This window comes from Rhinopithecus bieti, unplaced genomic scaffold (genome assembly GCF_001698545.2).
Source record: "Rhinopithecus bieti isolate Rb0 unplaced genomic scaffold, ASM169854v2 scaffold_39885, whole genome shotgun sequence".
NCBI lineage: Eukaryota > Metazoa > Chordata > Mammalia > Primates > Cercopithecidae > Rhinopithecus > Rhinopithecus bieti.
Window position 1 is genome coordinate 110,710 of NW_016816270.1, and position 21,159 is coordinate 131,868.

At 54.8% G+C, this 21,159-nt stretch overlaps 1 protein-coding gene across 4 annotated transcripts in view; it reads right to left on the reverse strand.

Annotated features, from left to right (window-relative positions):
- SLC5A10 (solute carrier family 5 member 10) overlaps positions 1-19,558 on the reverse strand; it is a 73,488-nt gene extending 53,930 nt beyond the window's left edge. For 3 of the 4 annotated variants that reach the window (XM_017854714.1, XM_017854712.1, XM_017854711.1), the window contains exons 1-7: positions 19,389-19,555; positions 12,645-12,716; positions 12,161-12,265; positions 11,739-11,798; positions 10,639-10,743; positions 1,726-1,831; positions 1,461-1,541 (exon numbers count right to left, since the gene is read on the reverse strand). In XM_017854714.1, coding sequence (XP_017710203.1) covers positions 1,461-1,541; positions 1,726-1,831; positions 10,639-10,743; positions 11,739-11,798; positions 12,161-12,265; positions 12,645-12,716; positions 19,389-19,499 — 640 coding nt within the window. In that variant the 5' untranslated portion in view covers positions 19,500-19,555. Of the gene's footprint in view, positions 1-1,460; positions 1,542-1,725; positions 1,832-10,638; positions 10,744-11,738; positions 11,799-12,160; positions 12,266-12,644; positions 12,717-19,388 lie in introns of all 4 variants that reach the window. The other variant, XM_017854713.1, reaches the window with a different exon arrangement.
- Positions 19,559-21,159: the final 1,601 nt, after the last annotated feature.

The following is a 21,159-nucleotide window of genomic DNA, read 5'->3' on the forward strand; positions in this document are numbered from 1 at the left end:
CATGGCCCCAACCCCCTGAGGCACAGAGAAGAGGGAGACAGAGGTCCAGAGAGGGATGGGGCCTCCAGCAAGACCACACAGCCCATCTGGTGGGCTCAAGCCGGGGCTTTTCCTCTCCAGTCCAGAACACCTCACTGTTCCTGTCTACCTCCGGGTCAGGGCCTGGTATGGCCAAGCCCTGGCCTGTCTGTGTCTGTCACTCCCCTCCCTTCCAGACTGGGCCTGGCTGCTGGGATCCCTCTCATGAGGTAGGTCCTAGGGACACTAGAGCCCCTGGTCTGAGAGGGAGAAGCCTGGATGTAGGAAACTAGTTTCCACCCCAGGCCCCACTCCATAGCCTTTTCCAAGTGGGACATGGAAGAGGCAGCCTGCTGCCTGGATGCTGGTCCCCCAGCATCACCGTTTCCATGGAGCTCAGGCCAGGCTCTGTATTCAGACCAAGGGTTCATGTGAGGCTCAGAGCAAATGAACAAGTGCCATTCAAGGGTTAGAAACTGCTCAACCACAGGGTCCCAGTGTCTGAGTCTGGCAGAGTCTTCAGACATTTGTTCACTCTCTGCGGGATCCTTCTGGCTCTGCTTACATCCTTCCAGGAATGGTGAGCTCTGTCTCTCTCCTGGCAGCCCTCTGAGCTTCCTATCTGTTCCAGACTAGTATCGCCAATCTCTCCAAGCTCTCTTCTTTCCTCCTTGGCCTTTGTCCTGCAGGAGGTAGCATCACCTCTTGGGATTTTGTACATGCTTTTATTTTATTTTTATTTTTTTTTATTTTTTATTTTTTTTTTGAGACGGAGTCTCGCTCTGTCGCCCGGGCTGGACTGCAGTGGCCGGATCTCAGCTCACTGCAAGCTCCGCCTCCCGAGTTTACGCCATTCTCCTGCCTCAGCCTCCCGAGTAGCTGGGACTACAGGCGCCCGCCACCTCGCCCGGCTAGTTTTTTGTATTTTTTATAGTAGAGACGGGGTTTCACCGTGTTAGCCAGGATGGTCTCGACCTCCTGACCTCGTGATCCGCCCGTCTCGGCCTCCCAAAGTGCTGGGATTACAGGCTTGAGCCACCGCGTCCGGCTGTACATGCTTTTAAACAATTGGAGAAGCCGCCCAGGCAGTTTTGTGGTCTCCTGATTGTGTGCTTTCACACCCGCTTCCAGCCCCACCTCACCATCGAGCGCTTAGCCAATGTGGGTGTGGCTGGTCCTGAGTTCCTGAGTCAGCTCCTTGCCAGGGCCAGAGCTGGTAACAGCGGGGCAGTAGGGTGGGCAGCCTCTACCAGCCAGGGCAGTCACTGAGGGGCCAGCAGTGGGGCTGACTGCCTAGTGGCTCAACCTCCTGAACCCACCCACCCCCAGCGATGCTACCCAGAGCCCCAACAGCATGAATCCTGCAGAGTGCTGGGCAGTGCCAGACTCCATAGGGCTTGCTGTGGGGATAGCCCCGCCATGGCCACAGACCTTGTCCTCACCTTTGATTGTCAGGATGACAGCCCCCACCACCATGATGAGCGTCTGCAGGGCATCCGTGTAGATTACAGCGGCCAGGCCCCCTGCCAGTGGAAGCAAGGTTGCTGGAGGGGGCACTGGCCCCGGGGAGGAAGGACACAGGGAGGAACTTCTGGGGTTCCTGCTGGGGCCACTTCCTGGGCTGCTCCCTCAGGCCTGTAGGGAGAGGTGGCCTTCTGCCCCCTTTACACGTCCCCTGGGTGGATCTCCCTGCTGTGGGCGCCATACCTGCGATGGTGTACAGGGCCGTGATGCCGAGCGTGAGAATGGTGGAGAGGTAGAAGTTCCAGCCCAGGCAGATGTGCACAAACAGAGCCCCTGCATACAGGTCCAGCTGCGGAGGGAGAGAGCCTTGTGTGGGTGGCTGAAGTCGCTGTTAGACCCAGGGCTCCAGCAAGCCACTCCCTAGGTGACCTCAGGCAAGGCCCTCTCTGGGCCTCAGTGGCCTGTGGATGAGGAAGGGAGACCCCCACTCACCTATCTGCCTGCATCACGGGGGCCATTGTGAGGTTGGGGGAAGAACTGGCCATGGAGAAGCTGCAAGCTTGTGTGGATGTCAGGGGACATTACTGTTACTAATAAAGTCCAAAGTGGCCAATGCCCTTCCTGAAAGCAGCGTTATTATTGAATCTGGCCCCTTCCCCAGGAGATAAAGGGTGGAGCCCTGTCCCCTCGGTTCCCAGGGGGACCTTGATGAGGAGTTTGTGAGGAGTCCGTGAAGACCAGTAGGCCTCAGGAAAAGTGTGTACTGGGCGGGCCAGGAAACAGAGGGTCAGCCTTGCTTCCTGCCCCCACCCCCCGGTGGGTTTGGAACTGAAGCCTGGAGTGGCTCAGAGGCTGGGTCTCAGGCTGAAGGTGGTCTCCACACTGACTGAACACAGCCCCTGCCCTCACAGAACCTGGGACTGCTCCTCCTAAAGGCAGGAGTGTTAGCCTGGAGGCCAACCTCAGCCTGGCATGGGCCTCACAGACCAGAATCCCACCCTCCACCTGGCAGTGGGGGCCCAGAGAGGGAGGGCAGGACCCTGTTGTCTGGGACATGGGCTGATAACAGGCATCATCTTGTTCCACCCCGAGTTCCTAAATCTACCATTCTGCTTTGACTCAGGAGATGCGAGGCCTCTGGGGCCAGGAGCTTCCTGAGAAGGCTGGAGACCTGCGCTTCCTAGGGTGGGGACACATCCGCACGAGGCCCAGGAAGTGCAGGCCCCAGGCCCCTTCGAGCTCCCCCAGGCAGGGATCACTGCCTCCCCCAGTCCCAGGGACACAGGGCCCAGGAGGGATAGGATCTGGCTTCAAAGCCTGTGCTTCCTGTACCTCTCCCTCCAGGCGCCTCTCAACCTGTCTTAGAGAGACCAGCCAGTTTGGAAACTGGCCAGGGGCTTTCAGTAGAACCTCGGCCCCTTCTTCTGGTCCTTATCTTTGGTTCTCTCTCTCTGTGTGTGTGTGTGTGTGTGTGTGTGTGTGTGTGTGTGTGTGTGTAGGAAGGGCAGGTGGTTCAGGGGAAGGTGTGGTGGGGGGTGGGGGCTTGATCTGCCTCCAGCCCAAGCAGAGAAGTGCAGAGGTGCTGAATATCAGAGCAGGATGGACTCTTCAAGCCCCTGCCCCATCAGACTAGAGGAGAAACTGAGGCCCCAGGAAGGGAAAGGACGTCCCCAAAGTCAGCCCCTAGTAGGTATCAGAGATCGGAGTTGCCAGGAGAGGGAAGGTCAAGAGGGACCAGGAGACTTCTAGAAGGCCCACTACAGCAGCCTGCAAGCTTCTGTCCTAAAGTCACTGCTCCAGACTCCTGCTGGACCCTGGCTGCCTCTGGACAGAACCCGGGTCTGTGTGCCCGGCCTCTGGCTCTAGCCACGCCAGACATATGGCCCTTCATCCCATGCCCAGAACTTAGCTGCCTCCTGGTCTTTGCTCACTGGCTCACCAGATTCCCTCTGCCCTGGAACATTCCAGCCTCTGCTTCTCATCTTTCAAAACACAGCCGTGCCAGCCCCTCTGCTCCTTGAGTTTATTGTTCATGCACCCTCCCTCCTGCCTCCCTCCTTCCTGCCCTTCCTTCCACGGCAGCAGGCCCCTAAGACTGAAGAGAAGTCCCACAGGTGCAGGAATGGCAGGATCAAGGGTGTGGGGTGGGCCTTTCACTGCTGTCTCCCCTATAGACTGGACCCTACATGGCATCCAGTGAAGGTTTGCTGCTGCTGCTGCTAGAGGCCCAGTAGGTGTGCAGTTGCCTGCAACTCCCTGGCAGCCCCCGGGTGAGGAAGTCAGACATCACCTAGCCCTATCCAACCCCTCGTGCAGCCTGAGCACTCTTCTCTGTGGGCCCGGGCAAGCTTCAGCCTGACGGATGCCAAGAGCCACACAGCCCTGGCTCTGTGTCCCTGGTCTGCTGTGTCCCAGCTGCATGGCTTTGAGCAGGCCACTTTACCCCCTGAACCTCAGTGCCCCTGATCTGTGACATGGGGAAGTGGGTGTGGAGCACACATAGCCAGCCACCCAGCCCCTCCATACCTGCTGGCACCCTGCAGCCCCTCCACCCCCTCACCCTGGCACGGGATGCCCCCTGGGACCGTCTGAGATAGCCACCTCTCCTCTGTGCCTCCCTCCCCAGTGACCCAGGACCAACTGCAGTCTTTTTTTTTTTGAGACGGAGTCTTGCTGTATCGCCTAGGCTGGAGTGCAGTGGCGCGATCTCGGCTCACTGCAACCTCTGCCTCCCAGATTCAAGCGATTCTCCTGCCTCGGCCTCCTGAGTAGCTGGGACTACAGGTGTGCGCCATCACGCCCGGCTAATTTTATATTTTTGTAGAGATGGGGTTTTGCCATGTTGGCCAGGCTGGTCTCGAACTCCTGACCTCAGGTGATCCACCCACCTTGGCCTCCCAAACTGCTGGGGTTACAGACGTGAGCCACCGCGCCGGGCCCAGAGTCTATTCCAGCTTCTAGAAGGCACGGATGGGGAGGTCAAGGCCCGAAGAGCAGAAGAACTTGCCCATGAGGCAAAACACTGGGAACAAAATCAACAAGACTGCACCAGGGAACGGCATCCCCAGGGAACGGCCTCTCCTGGGGCACAGGTCAAACCAGGACCTCACTCTAGGCCGCCACCCATGGGGCTGGAGCTACTGGTCCACTCCCAGCTCTGTTCAGAGGCGCCCGCCTGCTCCTGTGATGTGGCCCCACACTCACCCTGCACAAAGTGTCTTTCCACCGCCCTGCTCCTTCCTCCCCACGCAGGACCCCCACAGTTCCTCCCTTCATCTTGTACCCAGAAACCCTGCCGGTCCTTCACGGCCCTGGTTGTCCCCCAGGATGCCCTGCTGACTGGCCACTTTTGACAAGTGACAAATGTGCCTCTGGGCCACATGCCGCCCTGATGTCTTTCAGGTCTCCCCCATCCTACCCAGTGGGTGTGATAATCTGCTGCACTCCACAGTGGGGAGCACCTGGCCATGGAGAAGTGAAATGACTTTGTCAAAGTCCCACCGTCCTAAGAGGTGGGCCCAAGGATGCGCCCTTCCTGCTGGCTGACCCCGGGGCCTGTGAGGTCCTGGGGAGGAACCTCATGGCAGGGGCCCTCCCAGAGAGCTCACACTGTTGGCAGAAGGCCACTCCTCTCCTGGCACCATCTAGCCATCACTGGGGGCTTGCAAGGGCGGAAGCCCCGTACACAGGGAGAGAGCAAGGCTGAAAGAGGACGTGTGGGCCATGTGGTGCAGGATGGGGCTGATCTGGTGGGCTCTGCACAGCTGAGAACCCCAAGCTCCCCATGTGCATGAAGGAGCCTCACTCCATCTCCCAGTCGATGGAAACCGTTCACTCCAGGACATGTCTGAGGCCGAAGAAGGCTGGAAACCGGTCCTGGTGCTTCGGCTGCCCTGTCCTGGGCCCGTGCCCTGCCCCCTCTTGGCTACCTTCCCACATGGAACTTGTTTTTTTTGGTTTTTTTTGAGGCGGAGTCTCGCTCTGTCACCCAGGCTGGAGTGCAGTGGCCGGATCTCAGCTCACTGCAAGCTCCGCCTCCCGGGTTTACGCCATTCTCCTGCCTCAGCCTCCCAAGTAGCTGGGACTACAGGCGCCCGCCACCTCGCCTGGCTAGTTTTTTGTATTTTTTAGTAGAGATGGGGTTTCACCGTGTTAGCCAGGATGGTTTCGATCTCCTGACCTCGTGATCCGCCCGTCTCGGCCTCCCAAAGTGCTGGGATTACAGGCTTGAGCCACCGCGCCCGGCGCCCACATGGAACTTGTATCTCCCATCCTTGGTGGGACAGCAGAGAAGCTGGTCTGAGCCCTGCACTGACACCAGGAGTTGACTATGATTTCTCCCAAATCTTTTTGGTGTCCTCTGCCCCTGAGCCTTGCCCATTTCCATGGAGGCCATCACCATCCTCTGGGACTCCCCCTTGCCACACTCCCCGCCTATGATCCATAGGCCGCTACTGTGGATTCCCTCTCCAAAACGCACATCCACTCCCTGGAACCTCTACTGACCCCATCCTAGGCCCAGTCCCCTTGCCAGCCCCTCACTGGTTCCTCCTGCACTTGGCTTGTGCAAGGAAAACCTGGGGCTCTGCATTTCTGTTTTGTTTTTGTTTTTTAAAAAAACCTCTGCCTTCCAGGTTCAAATGATTCTCCTGCCTCAGCCTCCCTAGTAGCTGGGATTACAGGTGTGTGCCACCACGCCTGGCTAACTTTTTGTATTTTTAGTAGAAACAGGGTTTAACCATGTTGGCCAGGCTGGTCTCAAACTCCTCACCTCAGGTGATCCACCCACCTTGGCCTCCCAAAGTGCTGGGATTACAGGTGTGAGCCACTGCGCCTGGCCAGGTTCTGCATTTCTACCATTCTAGGAATAAGGTGCACCCCCACCCAGCAGAGGCCCTGCCCAGAGGCTCTGAGTGGTCCCCATTGCCTCTCTGCTCTTGGTCATCGCTGCCCCTCCATATCCCTACGCACCCCCAGCCCCACCAGCTTCCCGCTCCTGGACTTGTCAAGCTCTTTCCCTAAGGCTGCAGCAAGGCTGGCATTTCCACCCCCGACTGCCCTGTCTCCAGTGAGCCCACTCCCTGATCCTGTCTCCCCATTTCTGCCCCACCACCCTACCGTGTTTGCTTCTTTTGTCACATTTTTACCATTTCTGATGATTTCTTATGATTTCTGTGGTCTGTTTCCTTACCCCCTCTGTCTAGATGTCTAGAAAGCATCTATGGGTGTGTGGGGCTCACCCAGGGCCTGGCACACAGTAGGTGCACAGTAAGTAGGCGCTTTCCATAGGGCAGGGAGTGGCAGCCCAGAACCCGCAGGCCAGGCCCAGTCATGCCTTGCAGTATTGTCTGCAGGCACTTTCAGGCCCCAGGGGCAGAGTTGAGGAGTGAGGACAGAGACCATGTGGCCTGTGAAGCTGAAAGTATTTACTCTCTGGCCCTTCGCAGAAAAAACGAGCTGACCCCTGGCATAGATTCTCTCACCTAGACCCACGAGGCATGCGGGCCGCCCTGGGGATGCGCCAGTGAGCAAGGGAACCAACAGAGCACAAGCCAGCAGGAATTCCCAGCCCATGGGGGCAGAGCGAGGTAGGGGGCTGGCCTGCGGGGCCGGGGGTGACGATGGAGAGAATGGGAAAACTTGAAGGACATGAGGGAGCCACGTGGATATCCAGGCAGAAGGTTCCAGGCCTTCTGCCACAGCAAATGCAAAGGCCTCGAGGTAGGAACATGCCTGGTGTGTTCGTGGAAGCGCAGAGGCCAGTGTGGCTGGAGCGGGTGAGGGCAACAGGGCGAGGAAGGGGTGAGGTCAGTGAGGGTGCAAAGCGACCCCGTGGAGGACCTTTACTGCAAGTGGCGTGGGACACCGCGCCCGGTTCCAGAGGCTAAATGACTGGCTAGAGCCCCACAGTGATGGAGCTGGACTTGGGTCCCTTCGTCTGAGGATCAGGGTGGTGATTCTCCATGCCCTGCCATCGCGGGTCCTCCTGTGGCCAGTGCCCCTGCCTGAGGGATGGCAGCAGGTACCCTAAGATCTCTGTCTACACAGGCAGCGGCTGGGACAGGTGCTGGGACATGAGGCATTCCTGGGGCACAGCCCAGTGAGGTCAGGGCCTCTGGGGACCGCCTGGGCGAGTGCACTTCAAACAGCCAGGGTACCAGTCCTCTCGCAGCCAAGCCCAGCAATTAGCGTTCCTCAAGCTTCGTCCTCTGCTTCATCCAGGCAGCCCCAGCGTTGGTTCTGAAGCCCAGCCTTGATGTGAGTGGGTGCTCACTGCTTTATAGTTGGGTAAACTGAATCACTCCCATCACAAAGTGGAGTTTGAAGGGCCACGTCCTGGCTGCTTCAGGCAGCCTCTTGGCCGGGAGGCACAGGCCTGGGTTCTAACAGTAGTCCCTGCCTGACTGGCTTTGACCTGGACCTCAGTTGTGTCATCTGTAAACTCAGAGAGCCGGACAAGATTGTCCCTAAGATCCTCTCACTTCACTGAGCTCTTCTTTCTGCTTTTTTAATTTTTTTTTTTTTTGGAGACTCAGCTCACTGTAACCTCCACCTCCCCAGTTCAAGTAGTTCTCCTGCCTCAGCCTCCTGAGTATCTGGGACTACATGCACACGTCACTACATGTGGCTAATTTTGTGCATTTTAGTAGAGATGGCGTTTCATCGTGTTGCCCAGGCTAGTCTTTTTTTTTTTTTTTTTTTTTTTGAGACTAAGTGTTGCTCTTGTTGCCCAGGCTAGAGTGCAATGGTGCGATCTTGGCTCACCACAACCTCCACCTCATGGGTACAAGCAATTCCCCTGCCTCAGCCTCCCGAATAGCTGGGATTACAGGCATGCGCCACCATGACCGGCTAATTTTGTATTTTTAGTAGAGACGGGGGCTTCACCGTGTTGGTCAGGCTGGTCTCGAACTCCTGACCTCAGGTGATCCGCCCGCCTCAGCCTCCCAACCAGGCTAGTCTTTAACTCCTGAACTCAGGCAATCCGCCCACCTCAGCCTCCCAAAGTGCTAGGATTACAGGCACGAGCCACTGTGGCCCCCTCTGCCTTTCTAGAAGTCCCGCCCAAGCCATCCACTTTCAGGACTCTCCGTGTGAGGTATAAGCTCCACCGCAGAGAAGCCAGCAGGGTGAAACCCTGTGCCTGCGGCTCAGCCTCCCTGCCTCACCAGACCTACCTGGGGCCTCCTCACAGGCCTGGCCTCCTCTTGTCTCTCTCCTCTCCAGTCCACCCTCTGGAAGATTCCAGAGAGCACAAAGTACAAACACGACCATATCACTATCCTACTTAAACACCACCCCCGCTCCACCCGGGCTCCCTGGATACTTCAACCTCTTACAATCAGACCTCCCTCACCTCATCTCTCACTGCAGGCCAGACGCTGAAAACTGGCAGCTGAGAGGCAAATGTGGCAATGGGCCTGTTGTGTGTGAATGCTGAGGTATGTTCTCTGGTTTGCCTTTGTCCCCACTACTGCCTATTACTCACTCCCAGCTTCTCCCCACACTGTTCTTTATCTGGTCCCCGGATGTGTCTGACTTAGTGATCCCTACAGTCTAGGGCTCCAGACCCGACCAACCCCAGACACATCCTGCCTCTTCTCACCTCTCTCTTTGTCATTTGCTCCCCATCGGCATCCCTGTCTCCATCAGAGCCCAACTCAAATGCCACCCCCAGCAAGCCCCACTGTGTCCTCTTCTGAGCTGAATTCATGCCTGTCCCATGCATCCATCTATTGCTCACTGCAGTGCGAGCCCCTGGCAGGCCGGGGCCAGGTCTTGTTTATTTCTGTATCTCTGGCTTCCAGGGAGGTGGCTGGCATGGGGTGGGGTGGAGATCAAGAAATGTGGGAGAGGAAGGGAGAATATGAGTGGAAAACTCTAAACTCAGCCTTAAGGGCAGGCCAAGGCCAAGTCCCTCCGGACTCTAAAGGGCTCGCAGAGAAAGCAAACCTCCTACAGTAAGCCAAGGGCATCTGGCAAAGACTGTGGCCCAGGGTTTGCTGCTGGCCACCCCCGAGACCTGCCCACAAGAAGGATGAGACACTCTGGGAACCCCCTCAGAGTCACCCAGCAACGCCAGTGCAGATGGAGGCCCAGTGGGGGCTCTGGATGGACCCTTTCAGGGCCCTCTTTCCAGGTAATCCTGCCCACAGCTCCTGGTTGACCAGCGAGGCCTCTACCTCTCCTGCGCCTCCATTCCCTCCACTAAATCGATGCCTCTTCTGGGCTTTCCTAGTCCCAGAGCTGAATGAAGAAGGCCCAGGAGGCCATTTGCCTCTGAGGGAAAGCTGGGCCTCACAGAGCACTTCCCACAGACACAGCAGCCCTCACCGGCCTCACAGGAACCCTGGGAGACAGGGTCTGCTGCCCCTCCTTACAAGGGAGGAGCCCCAGGCACAGGGAGGCTTGGGGGTCTCAGGGGCTAGTGTCGGCCACCTCAGAATCAGGCAGCCCCAGGACTCAAGCCCCTTCAGAAGCCTGGGGCTGGATGAAGCTGGCTGCCCCCAGGGACTTGGAGTGAGAGCGAAAGGCCTGGTGTTGCCACAAGGTCACCAGGAGGGTTGGGATAATCTTCCCCTTCCTGGGCCTTAGTTTCCCTCTCTGTAAAGTCAGAGGCTTGGACAAGATGAGCTCTATGCTTCTTCTGACCCTGACATTCGAGGTGTGCTCCTGCTCTTAATATGCCAGTGGGGCAGGGCCAGGCCCCCAAGGACAGGTGTCAGTGATGGAGCCCACCAGCCTTGGGGTGAGAGGCAGGTCAGCTCAGTGCGGACCAGACAGGGCCAAGACCACGTGGGCTTTTGGCGCCCCCTAGTGGGAGGTCCTGGCTCACCCCTGTGTCGGCCCCAGTACTGACCTCAGACCGAGAACCACCCTAACACTCTGTGTCTAGAACCTGAGGCAAAGCAGAGGTCACCAGGTTGTGTTCTGTCCCTGACTAGGGCTGGCTGCTGAGCCTCCACCCTGGGGGCCCTGGACCACCTGTCCAGACTCTCTGCTTGACCCCAGGTAAGTCATTGCCCCTCTCTGGGCCTCAGTTTGCCCAGCTGTTAAACAAGACAGAGATGAATGAGAAGATGTCAGGTCCACTTGAGGGGCTCACAGATTGGGGATGTTCCAGGCTATGCCAGCAGGGAGCGGGGGGCAGCTCACCGATATCTTGGTGAAGACAGACAGTAGCAGGGACAGGACAGACAGGTACATGCGGATCCGCTGGCCTCCATAACGCTTCTGAATGTACTCAGGTAAGGTGACGATCTGGGGAGGCACATGGGTAGGGGCTAAGCATCCCCCAGACGATGCCCAGCGCTCCAGACAGGGCCTGTCTCAGTCACTCTGCCTCTGCCACCGCCACAAAGCAGCTGTGAGCCTCTCAAGGACAAGGCCCAGGCACTGACCCCTTACAGCCTCAGCACCCGGTCTTGAATCCCAGGCTGCTCCAACTGCGTCCCAAGGGTGTCAGGCAGGGGAGTGGCAGGCTGAGATCCCAAGACTGGCTCTTTAGGGCTGAGACGAGGAATGGATTGGAGGGGCCGTGGCTGGAGACAGAGGGACAAGTTTAGAGGCTGTTTTGACAAATCCAGGGGTACAATGATGAGGCTGGATGAGGGAGATGGCTGCGAGGGGCAGAGCTGGGGACAGGCTGAGAGACATCCGGGAAGTGGACTTGACTGGACTTAGTGGCTGCGCTGAATGGGGGGCCAGGGCTTGAAAAGGGGGAAGTGGGGCAGAGTCGGGAGGAATTGGTTTGGAAAAAAAAAAAAACCAAAGGTTTTTGTTGCCCATTCAGATATTTTTTGCCAACCCAGGTGTTACAGGCCCAAGGGTAATGCTTACCCCCAGGGTGTTTGTGGGGGCCAGTGGTGGCAAAACCAGGGTGCATGGCCCCAGGGGTGTGGGCAGGGGGCCTATGTGCCCTATGGGCCTGGGATGAGGACAATTGTTCCCTGAAGAAAATTTGGGCAGCAACTTTCAGGCCGTTGGAAAAAAAAAAAAACCAAAAAGGCCAAAAAAAACCAACAAGCAACCCAGGGCTGAAAGGGGTCCGGGAGGGGGACCCAACCTTAGTGGGGGTTGATAAAAGAAAATTGTAGTTGGGCTTTAATTAGGCAAAAAAAAAAACCCAGCCCTAAAGGGAGTTTCCCAAAACCAATCTTCCTGATTGTGGAAAAAAAAGGTGGTCCTGCCCATTACTACCATCAACTTGGACCAAGGCCCAGCCCCCCGGTTGAAGGCCTCATGAGTAGACTCACCTCTGAGGAGATGTAGATGGGCACGAACACCCATGCCAGTGCCAGCAGCACGTACGTGGCCTGTGGGGACAGAGGCAGGTGAGGACTGCAGGTGCAGCTCCCACAGCTCTGCTCCAGAGACACAGCAGACAGAGCCATCTGGAGGCCTGGCTTCCCCCCCACCCCTCCTGACTCGCCATGAGATCCTGGGTGGCTCCTTCCCCTCTCTGAGTCTGGGGAAAGGCCCACAGCTCCCTGCCAGTCGTGCCATCCAGGACCTTGGTATTCTGAAGACAGGATTTGGCCCAGGTGGGCTCTGGGAACTGCACAGAGCCCACCTCGACATGGGCTGACACCAGCCACTGGGAGCTGCCTCCTTCCAGGGCTGTGGCCGCACCCTGTGCCCTGGCCCTCCCACAGGCTGCCTGTCCTCCAGGACTCACATTCCACTCGAAGCCTGCCACGGCCAGACCTCCTGCCGCGCCTGAGCCCGCCAGTCCAATGAAGAGGCCAGAGCCCTCGCTGCTGGCGAAGAGGGAGGCTCCGATCTGGAGGAGAGAAAGGGAAATGTATCAGCGGCAGGCTCCCTGCACCGGCCCCATCCTGGGCCTGACAGCTTCTCCTTCATCCTCACAAACCTAAGCGGGGTCCTAGCCCCACCTCACGGATGAGGAGCCCAGGGTGTGAGTTCTACCCATGACTAGCTGCACAGCTAAGGAGTGGATGTAAGTTTCAGACTCCAAAGCCCCTGCTCCTTACACAATTTCTAGCAGCTCAGACCTATGCCCCTCACTTGGGGACCTCCTGCCAGCCTCTGGCCTGTTCCACTGAATTGGACTGGCTCAGAGATGCAGGTGCCAGTGACCTAGAGATCAGACACAGCTCCACGGACAAAGTGGGGTGTGTGAGAAGTCAGGGTGCACTCACCGGCCACCACGTCATGTCCCGGCCTGCTAGAAAGTAGCCATTCACCGTGTTCCTGCTGGCCCGACAAGAGGACTGCAAGAAGAGAAAGAGGAGACAGGAGTTGGAAGCTCGTGCACTGCTGGTGGGAAGTAGAATGGGACTGCTGCTGCGGAAATGGCGTGGCAGCTCCTCAAAAAGTTACGCATAGAATCACCATATGACCCAGAAGTTCCACTCCTAGGTACATGTCCAAGAGAATTGAAAATACACATCCACTCAAAAACTTGTACACGAACGTTCATAGCAGCATTATTCATGATAGCCAAAAGTGAAAACAACCAACATTTCTGTTGACTGATGAGTAAATAAACAAAATGTGGTGTATCCTATATAAAGGAATATTATTCAGTCTTCAATAGGAATGAAGTTCTGCTGAGTGCCATAGCTCATGCCTGTAATCCCAGCACTTTGGGAGGCTGAGGCAAGCAGATCACTTGAGCCGAGCAGTTTGAGACCAGACTGGGCAACATAGTGAGACCCCAGGTCTACAAAAAATGCAGGGTGTGGTGGCACACGCCTGTGGCCCCAGCTACTTAGGAGGCTGAGGTGGGAGAATCACTTGAGCCCAGGAGGTGGATGATGCAGTGAGCAGTGACTGTGCCACTGCACTCCAGCCTGAGCAACAGAGTGAAATCCTATCTCAAAAAACAACAGATATCTTGGGAATGAAGCTCTGACGCATGCCCAACTTTGATGGACCTTGACAACACAATGCTTCATCAACAGAGACAGACACAAAAGGCCACGAATTGTATGATTCCATTTATATGACATGTCCAGAACAGGCACATTTATAGAGATAGAAAGCAGATGAGTGGTTGCCAGGGGCTGGGGGACAGGAAGAACGATGCTTGACTGCTTATGGGGACAGGGTATCCATTTGGAATGATGAAAATGTTTTGGAGCTAGCTACAGGTAATGGTTGCCCAACATTGCAAATGTACGAAATGCCATGAATTGCGCACTTTAAAATGGTTAAAATGGGCAGGCGTGGTGTCTCACGCCTGTAATCCCAGCACTTTGGGAGGCTGAGGCGAGTGGATCATGAGGTCGAGATCGAGACCATCCTGGCCAACATGGTGAAACCCTGTCTCTACTAAAAATACAAAAATTAGCTGGGTGAGGTGGCAGGCGCCTGTAGTCCCAGCTACTCGGGAGGCTGAGGCAGGAGAATTGCTTGAACCCGGGAGTGGAGTTTGCAGTGAGCCATGACCACGCCACTGTACTCCAGCCTGGCGACAGAGTGAGACTCCGTCACTAAATAAATTAATTAATTAAAATTGTTAAAATGATGAATTGTATATTATGTAAATTTCATCTCAACTTTTATAAAAAGAACAGAAGCAGTCAGTTCCTTACCCACGTATTCCCACATGACTTTGGTTTTGGGGGAGTGTAGAATTTTGTCCTCCATGTAGATGGAATAAAAAATCTGCAATCAGAATGTCTGGGAGTAAAATCCTGTCTTCTCTGCTTCCTGGCCATGTTACCTTGGGTGAGTTATTGAATGCACGTGCCTTGGTTTCTTCCTCTGTAACGTGGCCCTAAGAAGTTCTTCCTTCATGAATTTTGTTTTGTTTTGTTTTTTGACAGAGTCTCACCCCATCACCCAGGCTGGAATGCAGTGACAGGATCTCAGCTCATGGTGACGTTCACCTCCGGGGTTCGAGTGATTCTCCTGCCTCAGCCTCCAGAGTAGCTAGGATTACAGGTGCACACCACCTCACCTGGCTAATTTTTTGTGTTTTTGGTAGAGAGGGAGTTTCGCTATGTTGGCCAGGCTGGTCTCTAATTCCTGACCTCATGTGATCCGCCTGCGTTGGCTTCCCAATGCTCAGAGGGTTTTTATGAGCTTTAGTGGGTTAATACATGTAGCATGCTGAGAATGGTGCCTGGCATCTGGTAAGTGTTCGATAAGGCTCAGTGAGTACATGGATTTTTCTTTTTTCTTTTTTTTTTTGAGATGGAGTCTTGCACTGTTGCCCAGGCTGGAGTGCAGTGGCGCGATCTCGGCTCACTTCAAGCTCCGCCTCCTGGGTTCATGCCATTCTCCTGCCTCAGCCTCCTGAGTAGCTGGGACCACAGTGCCCGCCACCACACCCGGCTAATTTTTTGTATTTTTAGTAGAGACAGGGTTTCACCATGTTGGCCAGGATGGTGTCGATCTTCTGACTTCGTGATATGCCCACCTCAGCCTCCCAAAGTGCTGGGATTACAGGCATGAGCCACTGCGCCTGGCTGGTACATGGATTTTTCAAGCCCCTCCTTAGTGCTATTTGGATGGGAGAAATTGAAGTTAAATCATCTGGGCATGGTGGCTCATGTCTGTAATCTCAACACTTTGGGAGGCCAAGGAAGGAGGGTTGCTCAAGCCAGGGATTCAAGACCAGCCTGGGCAACATAGTGGGACTCCGTCTCTATAAAAAGTTTTAAAATTAGTTGGACATGGTGGTGCATGCTTGTAACCCCAGCTACTAGAGAGGCTGAGGTAGGGGATCACTTGAGCCCAGGAAGTCAAGGCTGCGGTGAGCCACGATGGCACCACTGCCCTCCAGCCTGGGCTGCAGAGCAAGACTCTGTCTCAAAAAAGAAAAAAAGAAAAAAGGAAAAAACAGAAGAATTTGAAAAGAGGGGCACAGGACAGGTATTTAGACATATATTTTGTATTTCTTTTCAGAACATACGTAAGGCTGGATCACAAAATATATCCATCAATATGCAGGTCTCTTTCTTCCTGAATTAATTGCCCTGCCCTATACTCAAAATGATTAGGCTTCATTGTATGGACTCACCATTCAAAATTTTATTTATCTATTATTATTTATTTATTTATTTATTTATTTATTTATTTTGAGACAGAGTTTCTCTCTCGTTGCCCAGGCTGGAGTGTAATGGCATGATCTTGGCTCACCGCAACCTCTGCCTCCCGGGTTCAAGCGATTCTCCTGCCTTAGTCTCCCTAGTAGCTGGGATTATAGGCATGTGCCACCATGCCCGGCTAATTTTGTATTTTTAGTAGAGATGGAGTTTCTCCATGTTGGTCAGGCTGGTCCCGAACTCCCAAGTGTACTCAGGTGATCCGCCTGCTTCGACCTCCCAAAGGGCTGGGATTACAGGCATGAGCCACCACGCCCAGCCTATTTAGTTTTACTTTTAAGACAGGGTCTCATTATGTTGCCCAGGCTGGTCTTGAACTCCTGGGCTCATGTGATCTCCCCGTCTCAGCTTCCTGAGTAGCAGGAACCACGTGGACACCACCACACCCATTTCAGAACTTTTGATGTGGCTCCTGCCTGTTTCTCTCCAGCTCCAGCTCCAGCTCCCACCACTTTCTCTTTGTGTGCTGTGATCTTGCTATACTAAATGCAGCATAGTCTGAAGGCTCACCATCTTGGCCAGGATGGCCATATCCAGATGTGTACGGTGTGCACTGCACAACTTCAGAGCATCTATGGTTACAGCCAGTGCTTTTTCCTAACACTTCTCATCTTTTAAGCCTATAGTGGGCATTGTCAGTTGCCTTCTTATAGCCAGGGCTCTGGGGGCTGCTGGCAGTTGCTGGGGGCCACATATACCCATTTAAGGCTCCCCGAGGACCCCCTATGCCAGAGTTGGCTTCAACTGCTTGACTTGTGTGGAGTTCTTAGTCCTCGCAACAGCTCTATGAAGTAGGTGCCACGTTACCAATGAGGAACCTGATGGTCTCAGAGATGAAAACACACCCATCTAGCAAGTGGTGCAGCCTGGATTTTAACTCAGGCTCAATCACTAGGCTGGTCATTTCACATCAGGAAATGAGGGGAGCTGGCTTAGGACAGAGCTACACATGGATGGAGGCTAAGAGAACCACAGTGAGGTGTAGCTGTATCCTTAATAATGCTGTGAACCTGGATCATACTGCACCTGAAGCCCTTTCTGTTGCTGGACACAATTACATTTCCTGTATTCTTGTTTTTTGAGACAGACTTTCACTCTTGTGCCCACGCTGGAGTGCAGTGGCGTGATTTCAGCTCACTGCAACCTCTGCCTTCAGGTTTCAAGCGATTCTCCTGCCTCAGCTTCCCGAGTAGCTGGGATTACAGGTGCCCGGCTAATTTTTGCATTATTAGTAGAGATGGAGTTTCATCATGCTGGCCAGGCTGGTCTCGAGCTCCTGACCTCGTGATCTGCCCGCCTCAGCCTCCCAAAGTGCTGGAATTACAGGAGTGAGCCACTGCACTTGCCCTACATTTCCTATAATCTTAGAGCTCATTTGAAAGTAGTTTTCTGTCACTTGTTAACAGATACTTTAATGAATGCAAAGGCTCATCTCAAAGTCCCCTCCTCCAGGAACATCTCTTTCTTAAAGGCTCGTGCCGCAGACTCTCCCAGGCCCATCATCTAAACATCTTTGCAGGGCTGCACCTGCCTGGCTTGCTCTGTCTGCTTCTCCCTGTGGGATGCAGCTCCAGCATCCTCCCTGTCTGGTTCTGATCTTTTCTGGATGTACTCACTGCTCTTTGGCCTGCCACTCCACACTGGACCAGCCTGGCCTGCTTGGAGGGACAGGGTAGAACTCCTACAGCCCTACTGCCAGGGGCACCAACCTGTAAACAGCAAGGCTGAGCTAGGAAAGGTGGGTCGTGGGCAACAAGGGCTGGTGGTCCAAGTCACTGGGCTACAAAGGGCCTGGCCTCAGGTGCCCAGAACCTGATGTGCACTTTCTTAGATGTGCACTTCTGACGAAATACCCCACCTGTGCTAGCCAGGACAGCCTTGTCTCCCCTCTTCTTTCCCTCTCAGATCTTACCTGGCCCTTACCTCCCCTCATCCAGAAACCCTCCACTGCCTGTTCTGCCCCATGTGGGCACCTCTTCCACTGAATTCTAGCCACAGGAATATAGCACATTACAGTTTGCAACAGATTTTCACTTCCATTGGCCCCTTGCTCCTTGGAACAGCCCTGAGATGTGGGCTGCACAGAAACCCACACTGCGTGTTTGAGGAAACTGAAGACCACAGAGGTGAAGTGACTTGACTTAAGTACACAGAGCAGAGCCGAGACTTGAACTCGGCTTTGCCGATGGCCAGCACTGGGCTACTTGTGAGTTAATATTTAATCACATGCAGGTTGAGGAGCCCTTATCCGAAATACTTGGAACCAGAAGAGTTTTGAATTTCAGACTCTTTCAGATTTGGGGATATTTGCAGAATACCTGCCAGTGAAGCATCCCCAACCCAAAAATCTAAAATCTGAGATGCTCCAGTGAGCATTTGGTTTGAGTATCATGTTGATGTTTCAAAATGTTTCAGATTTTGGGATTTAGATTTTTGAAATCCAACCTGTGATCATTAATTTTAGTGACTGCGGCTGCTACTATTATAATCACCACCGCTACAACCACCACCACCACCACTACCACTGTAGAACCAATGGCAGCAGCAAGGTCTGGTCCTGGGCAGGCCTCTTGATAGCAGACCTCACCCCAGGTAGGTAGTGTCTCCATGTCACAGATCAGAACACTGAGGCCCAGAAAACTGAGGGGACGTGACCAGTCTCCTGTTTGCCAGGACTTCATGCTTAGGCCAGGGGTTATGGTAGATAAGAAGGGTTACTCGGCCGGGTGCGGTGGCTCTCGCCTGTAATTCCAGCACTTTCGGAGGACAAGGCGGTCAAATCATGAGGTCAGAAGTGCGAGACCAGCCTGGCCAACATAGTGAAACTCTGTATCTACTAAAAATACAAAAAATTACCTGGGCGTGGTGGTGGACGCCTGTAATCCGAGCTACTTGGGAGGCTGAGGCAGGAGAATTGTTTGAACCCAGGAGGTGGAGGTTGCAGTGAGCCAAGATGGCACCACTGCATTCCCGCCTGGGTGACAGTGCTAGACTCCATCTCAGTTAAAAAAAAAAAAAAAGAAGGAGTATTCATTCTCCCCAGGAGACTGTCAGGGCTCAGGGATGCCGGCCTGGGGCCCTCTGAGACTAAGGAAGTGGAGCCCAACCTCCAGGCACTAAGTGTGGAGCAGGTGACCTGGACCAGGCTGTGTCTACCTTCCCTCAGGAAGGCTTCCACGATAGACCAAAGGGGAGCCCATCCCTCGCCGCAGGGCCAGAGCCTTGGCTTCTCCATCTGCACATGAGGCAGCCTGTCTCCAAGGGCCGCGCTGCCCCTGGAATCTGTGCGTGGGGTCAGATCACTGTTCACTTCTCACTCTTACAAAAGGAGAAAGAACCGGCTTACGATCTAGAGCTAGGCCACAGGATATAATCCCAGGGAGCTTGTTAAAAATAAAGACCCCTAGCTCCCAGGGCCCTCCCTTCCTCTGGATTCTGATCTAGCAGCTCTGGGTGCAGCCAGGGAATCCCTGGGAGCCTGTTGTTCAAGCAGATGGGAGTCACTGACACCATGGAGACTGGGACCAGGAGGCTGATGGCCACACCCAAGGACTCCAACTGGGCAGCAGCACAAAAGCCCAGTTACCTGTTACAGAGACCTTCCTTCTCCTCACTTTACAGATGGAGACACCATTACCCAAATAGAGAAAGGGGCTTGGTCAAGGTCTCCAAGCAAATCTGCCCCAGGCTGGGAGGAGGACCACAAGGATCTCCAGGCCACCAGGTGGGACCAATGCTGACCCCACAGGGACATGCTGGACCCCGGTTCCCATCCCAAGCACCCACCCTGAGAGCCCAGTTGGCCGCCACCACCACAGTTCCCCTTACCCATATGCCCACGGCCACATTCAGAGCAAAATACATGGTGATGACAATGATGTCAGCCACGCTCAGCTGTGTGCCGGGAGCATGGAGGTCGCTGGTGGAGTTGGCGGCCATGGCTGTCCTGCCGCAGGCACTAGGTCCGAGCCCGAGGGACTGAGGGGCAAACCAGGTCAGAAAGGACTTCCTGGCAGGGAGCTAATTGATGATTAAACCGAGCGGACAGTGGCATCTCCAGCCCATGATGTGGCTGCTTGCAGGGCAGCTGCGTCACCATGCCGTTCGGTTTCCTCACCCCATGGTGGGGAGCAGATCCCAGAGCGTAGGAGTCAGGGAGGCTGGGAGAAGCGTGTGGGAGGAGGAGGGGAGGGAGCCTCCTTGAACTCAGAGGGGGCTTGGGGAAAATTAACTGGGTTTAGTGGACCCAGAGGCAACCCAAATAATCCCAGAAAGGCTGAGTTGCTTAATGGATGGCTTCACCTATATCTAATTTGTATAAGAAGCATAGAGCATGGGGACGAATGCCCCACCTCTGCAGACACTGCCGTGGTGGGCAGCCATGTCCTCCTTTGGCCATCGGGCTGTGAGTGGACTGAGCAGGGCTTGGGAGGGTGACACCCGCATTATGGCTCACTTGCAACCAACACAGCTCAGGCTCAGAGACAGCCCCGTGTGGGACAATAAAGTCCTGCTGCCAATGTTTCTACTGTCTTTTTCTAGACCAGTGAAACAGCCCCAAGCCCCTCAACTTGACCATCCATTTTGACCCCGCCCCCAGTGTCTGCCTGGGACCACAGAGGGACCCAATGTCTGTCACACACCAAGGACCATGTGTGGCTGTTCTGCACATGATCCCATTTCACGCTCACAGCAGCCACGCCAAGTAGGCAATGTCTCATCCCACTCAAGGAAATGGCCATCTGCCGTTACACAGCTGTTGAAGGCGCAGAGCAGGTTTCAGTGCAGATGTGGCCCCACCGTCTCCACCGCAGTGACAGTGACAGTTCCATTTGGATTCCATCAGAGTGGGATGCTTGCTTACTAATTCTATCAGTGTACACAGCAGGGCTGGCTGGCAGTCTCACACCTCTGCTCAGTGACATGACTTTGCAAAGCATTTGCAGTTTAACCAGACAAGCAGCACTTCCAGAAGCGTTAATGAGTGAGCGACTGCCACCAGGAACATGCTGGCCTGCAAACCCAGCCAGCCTGTTACTGGATAACCCTGAGGTGCAGGTAAAAATTAATCCCCTCGGCCAGGCGCAGTGGCTCATGCTTTTGGGGGGCTCATGCCTTTAGGAGGCCAAGACGGGTGGATCGCCTGAGGTCAGGAGTTTGAGATCAGCCTGACCAACATGGCAAAACCCCGTCTCTACTAAAATTACAAAAATTAGCCGGACATGGTGGTATGTGCCTGTAATCCCAGCTACTTGGGAGGTTGAGAGAGGAGAATTGCTTGAACTCAGGAGGTAGAAGTTGCAGCGAACCAAGATTGCGCCATTGCACTCCAGCCTGGGTGACAGAGGGAGACACCATCTCACAAAACAAACAACAACAACAACAAAACCCAATTAATCCCCTCACATACAGGGATAGGCAGAAGAAGAAGGGAAAAAGGAAGTCATTGCTGAGAGAACCCACAGGCAAGCTCAACTGCCTGCTATCTCCCCTTGCCTCCGGCCAGCCAGTCTCAGATGGTGTTTACTTCCCAAGCCATTGTTTGAAATGTGTTATAAAATAAAAGACTGCTTTGCACTGATCAGAAGGACCCAGCTGG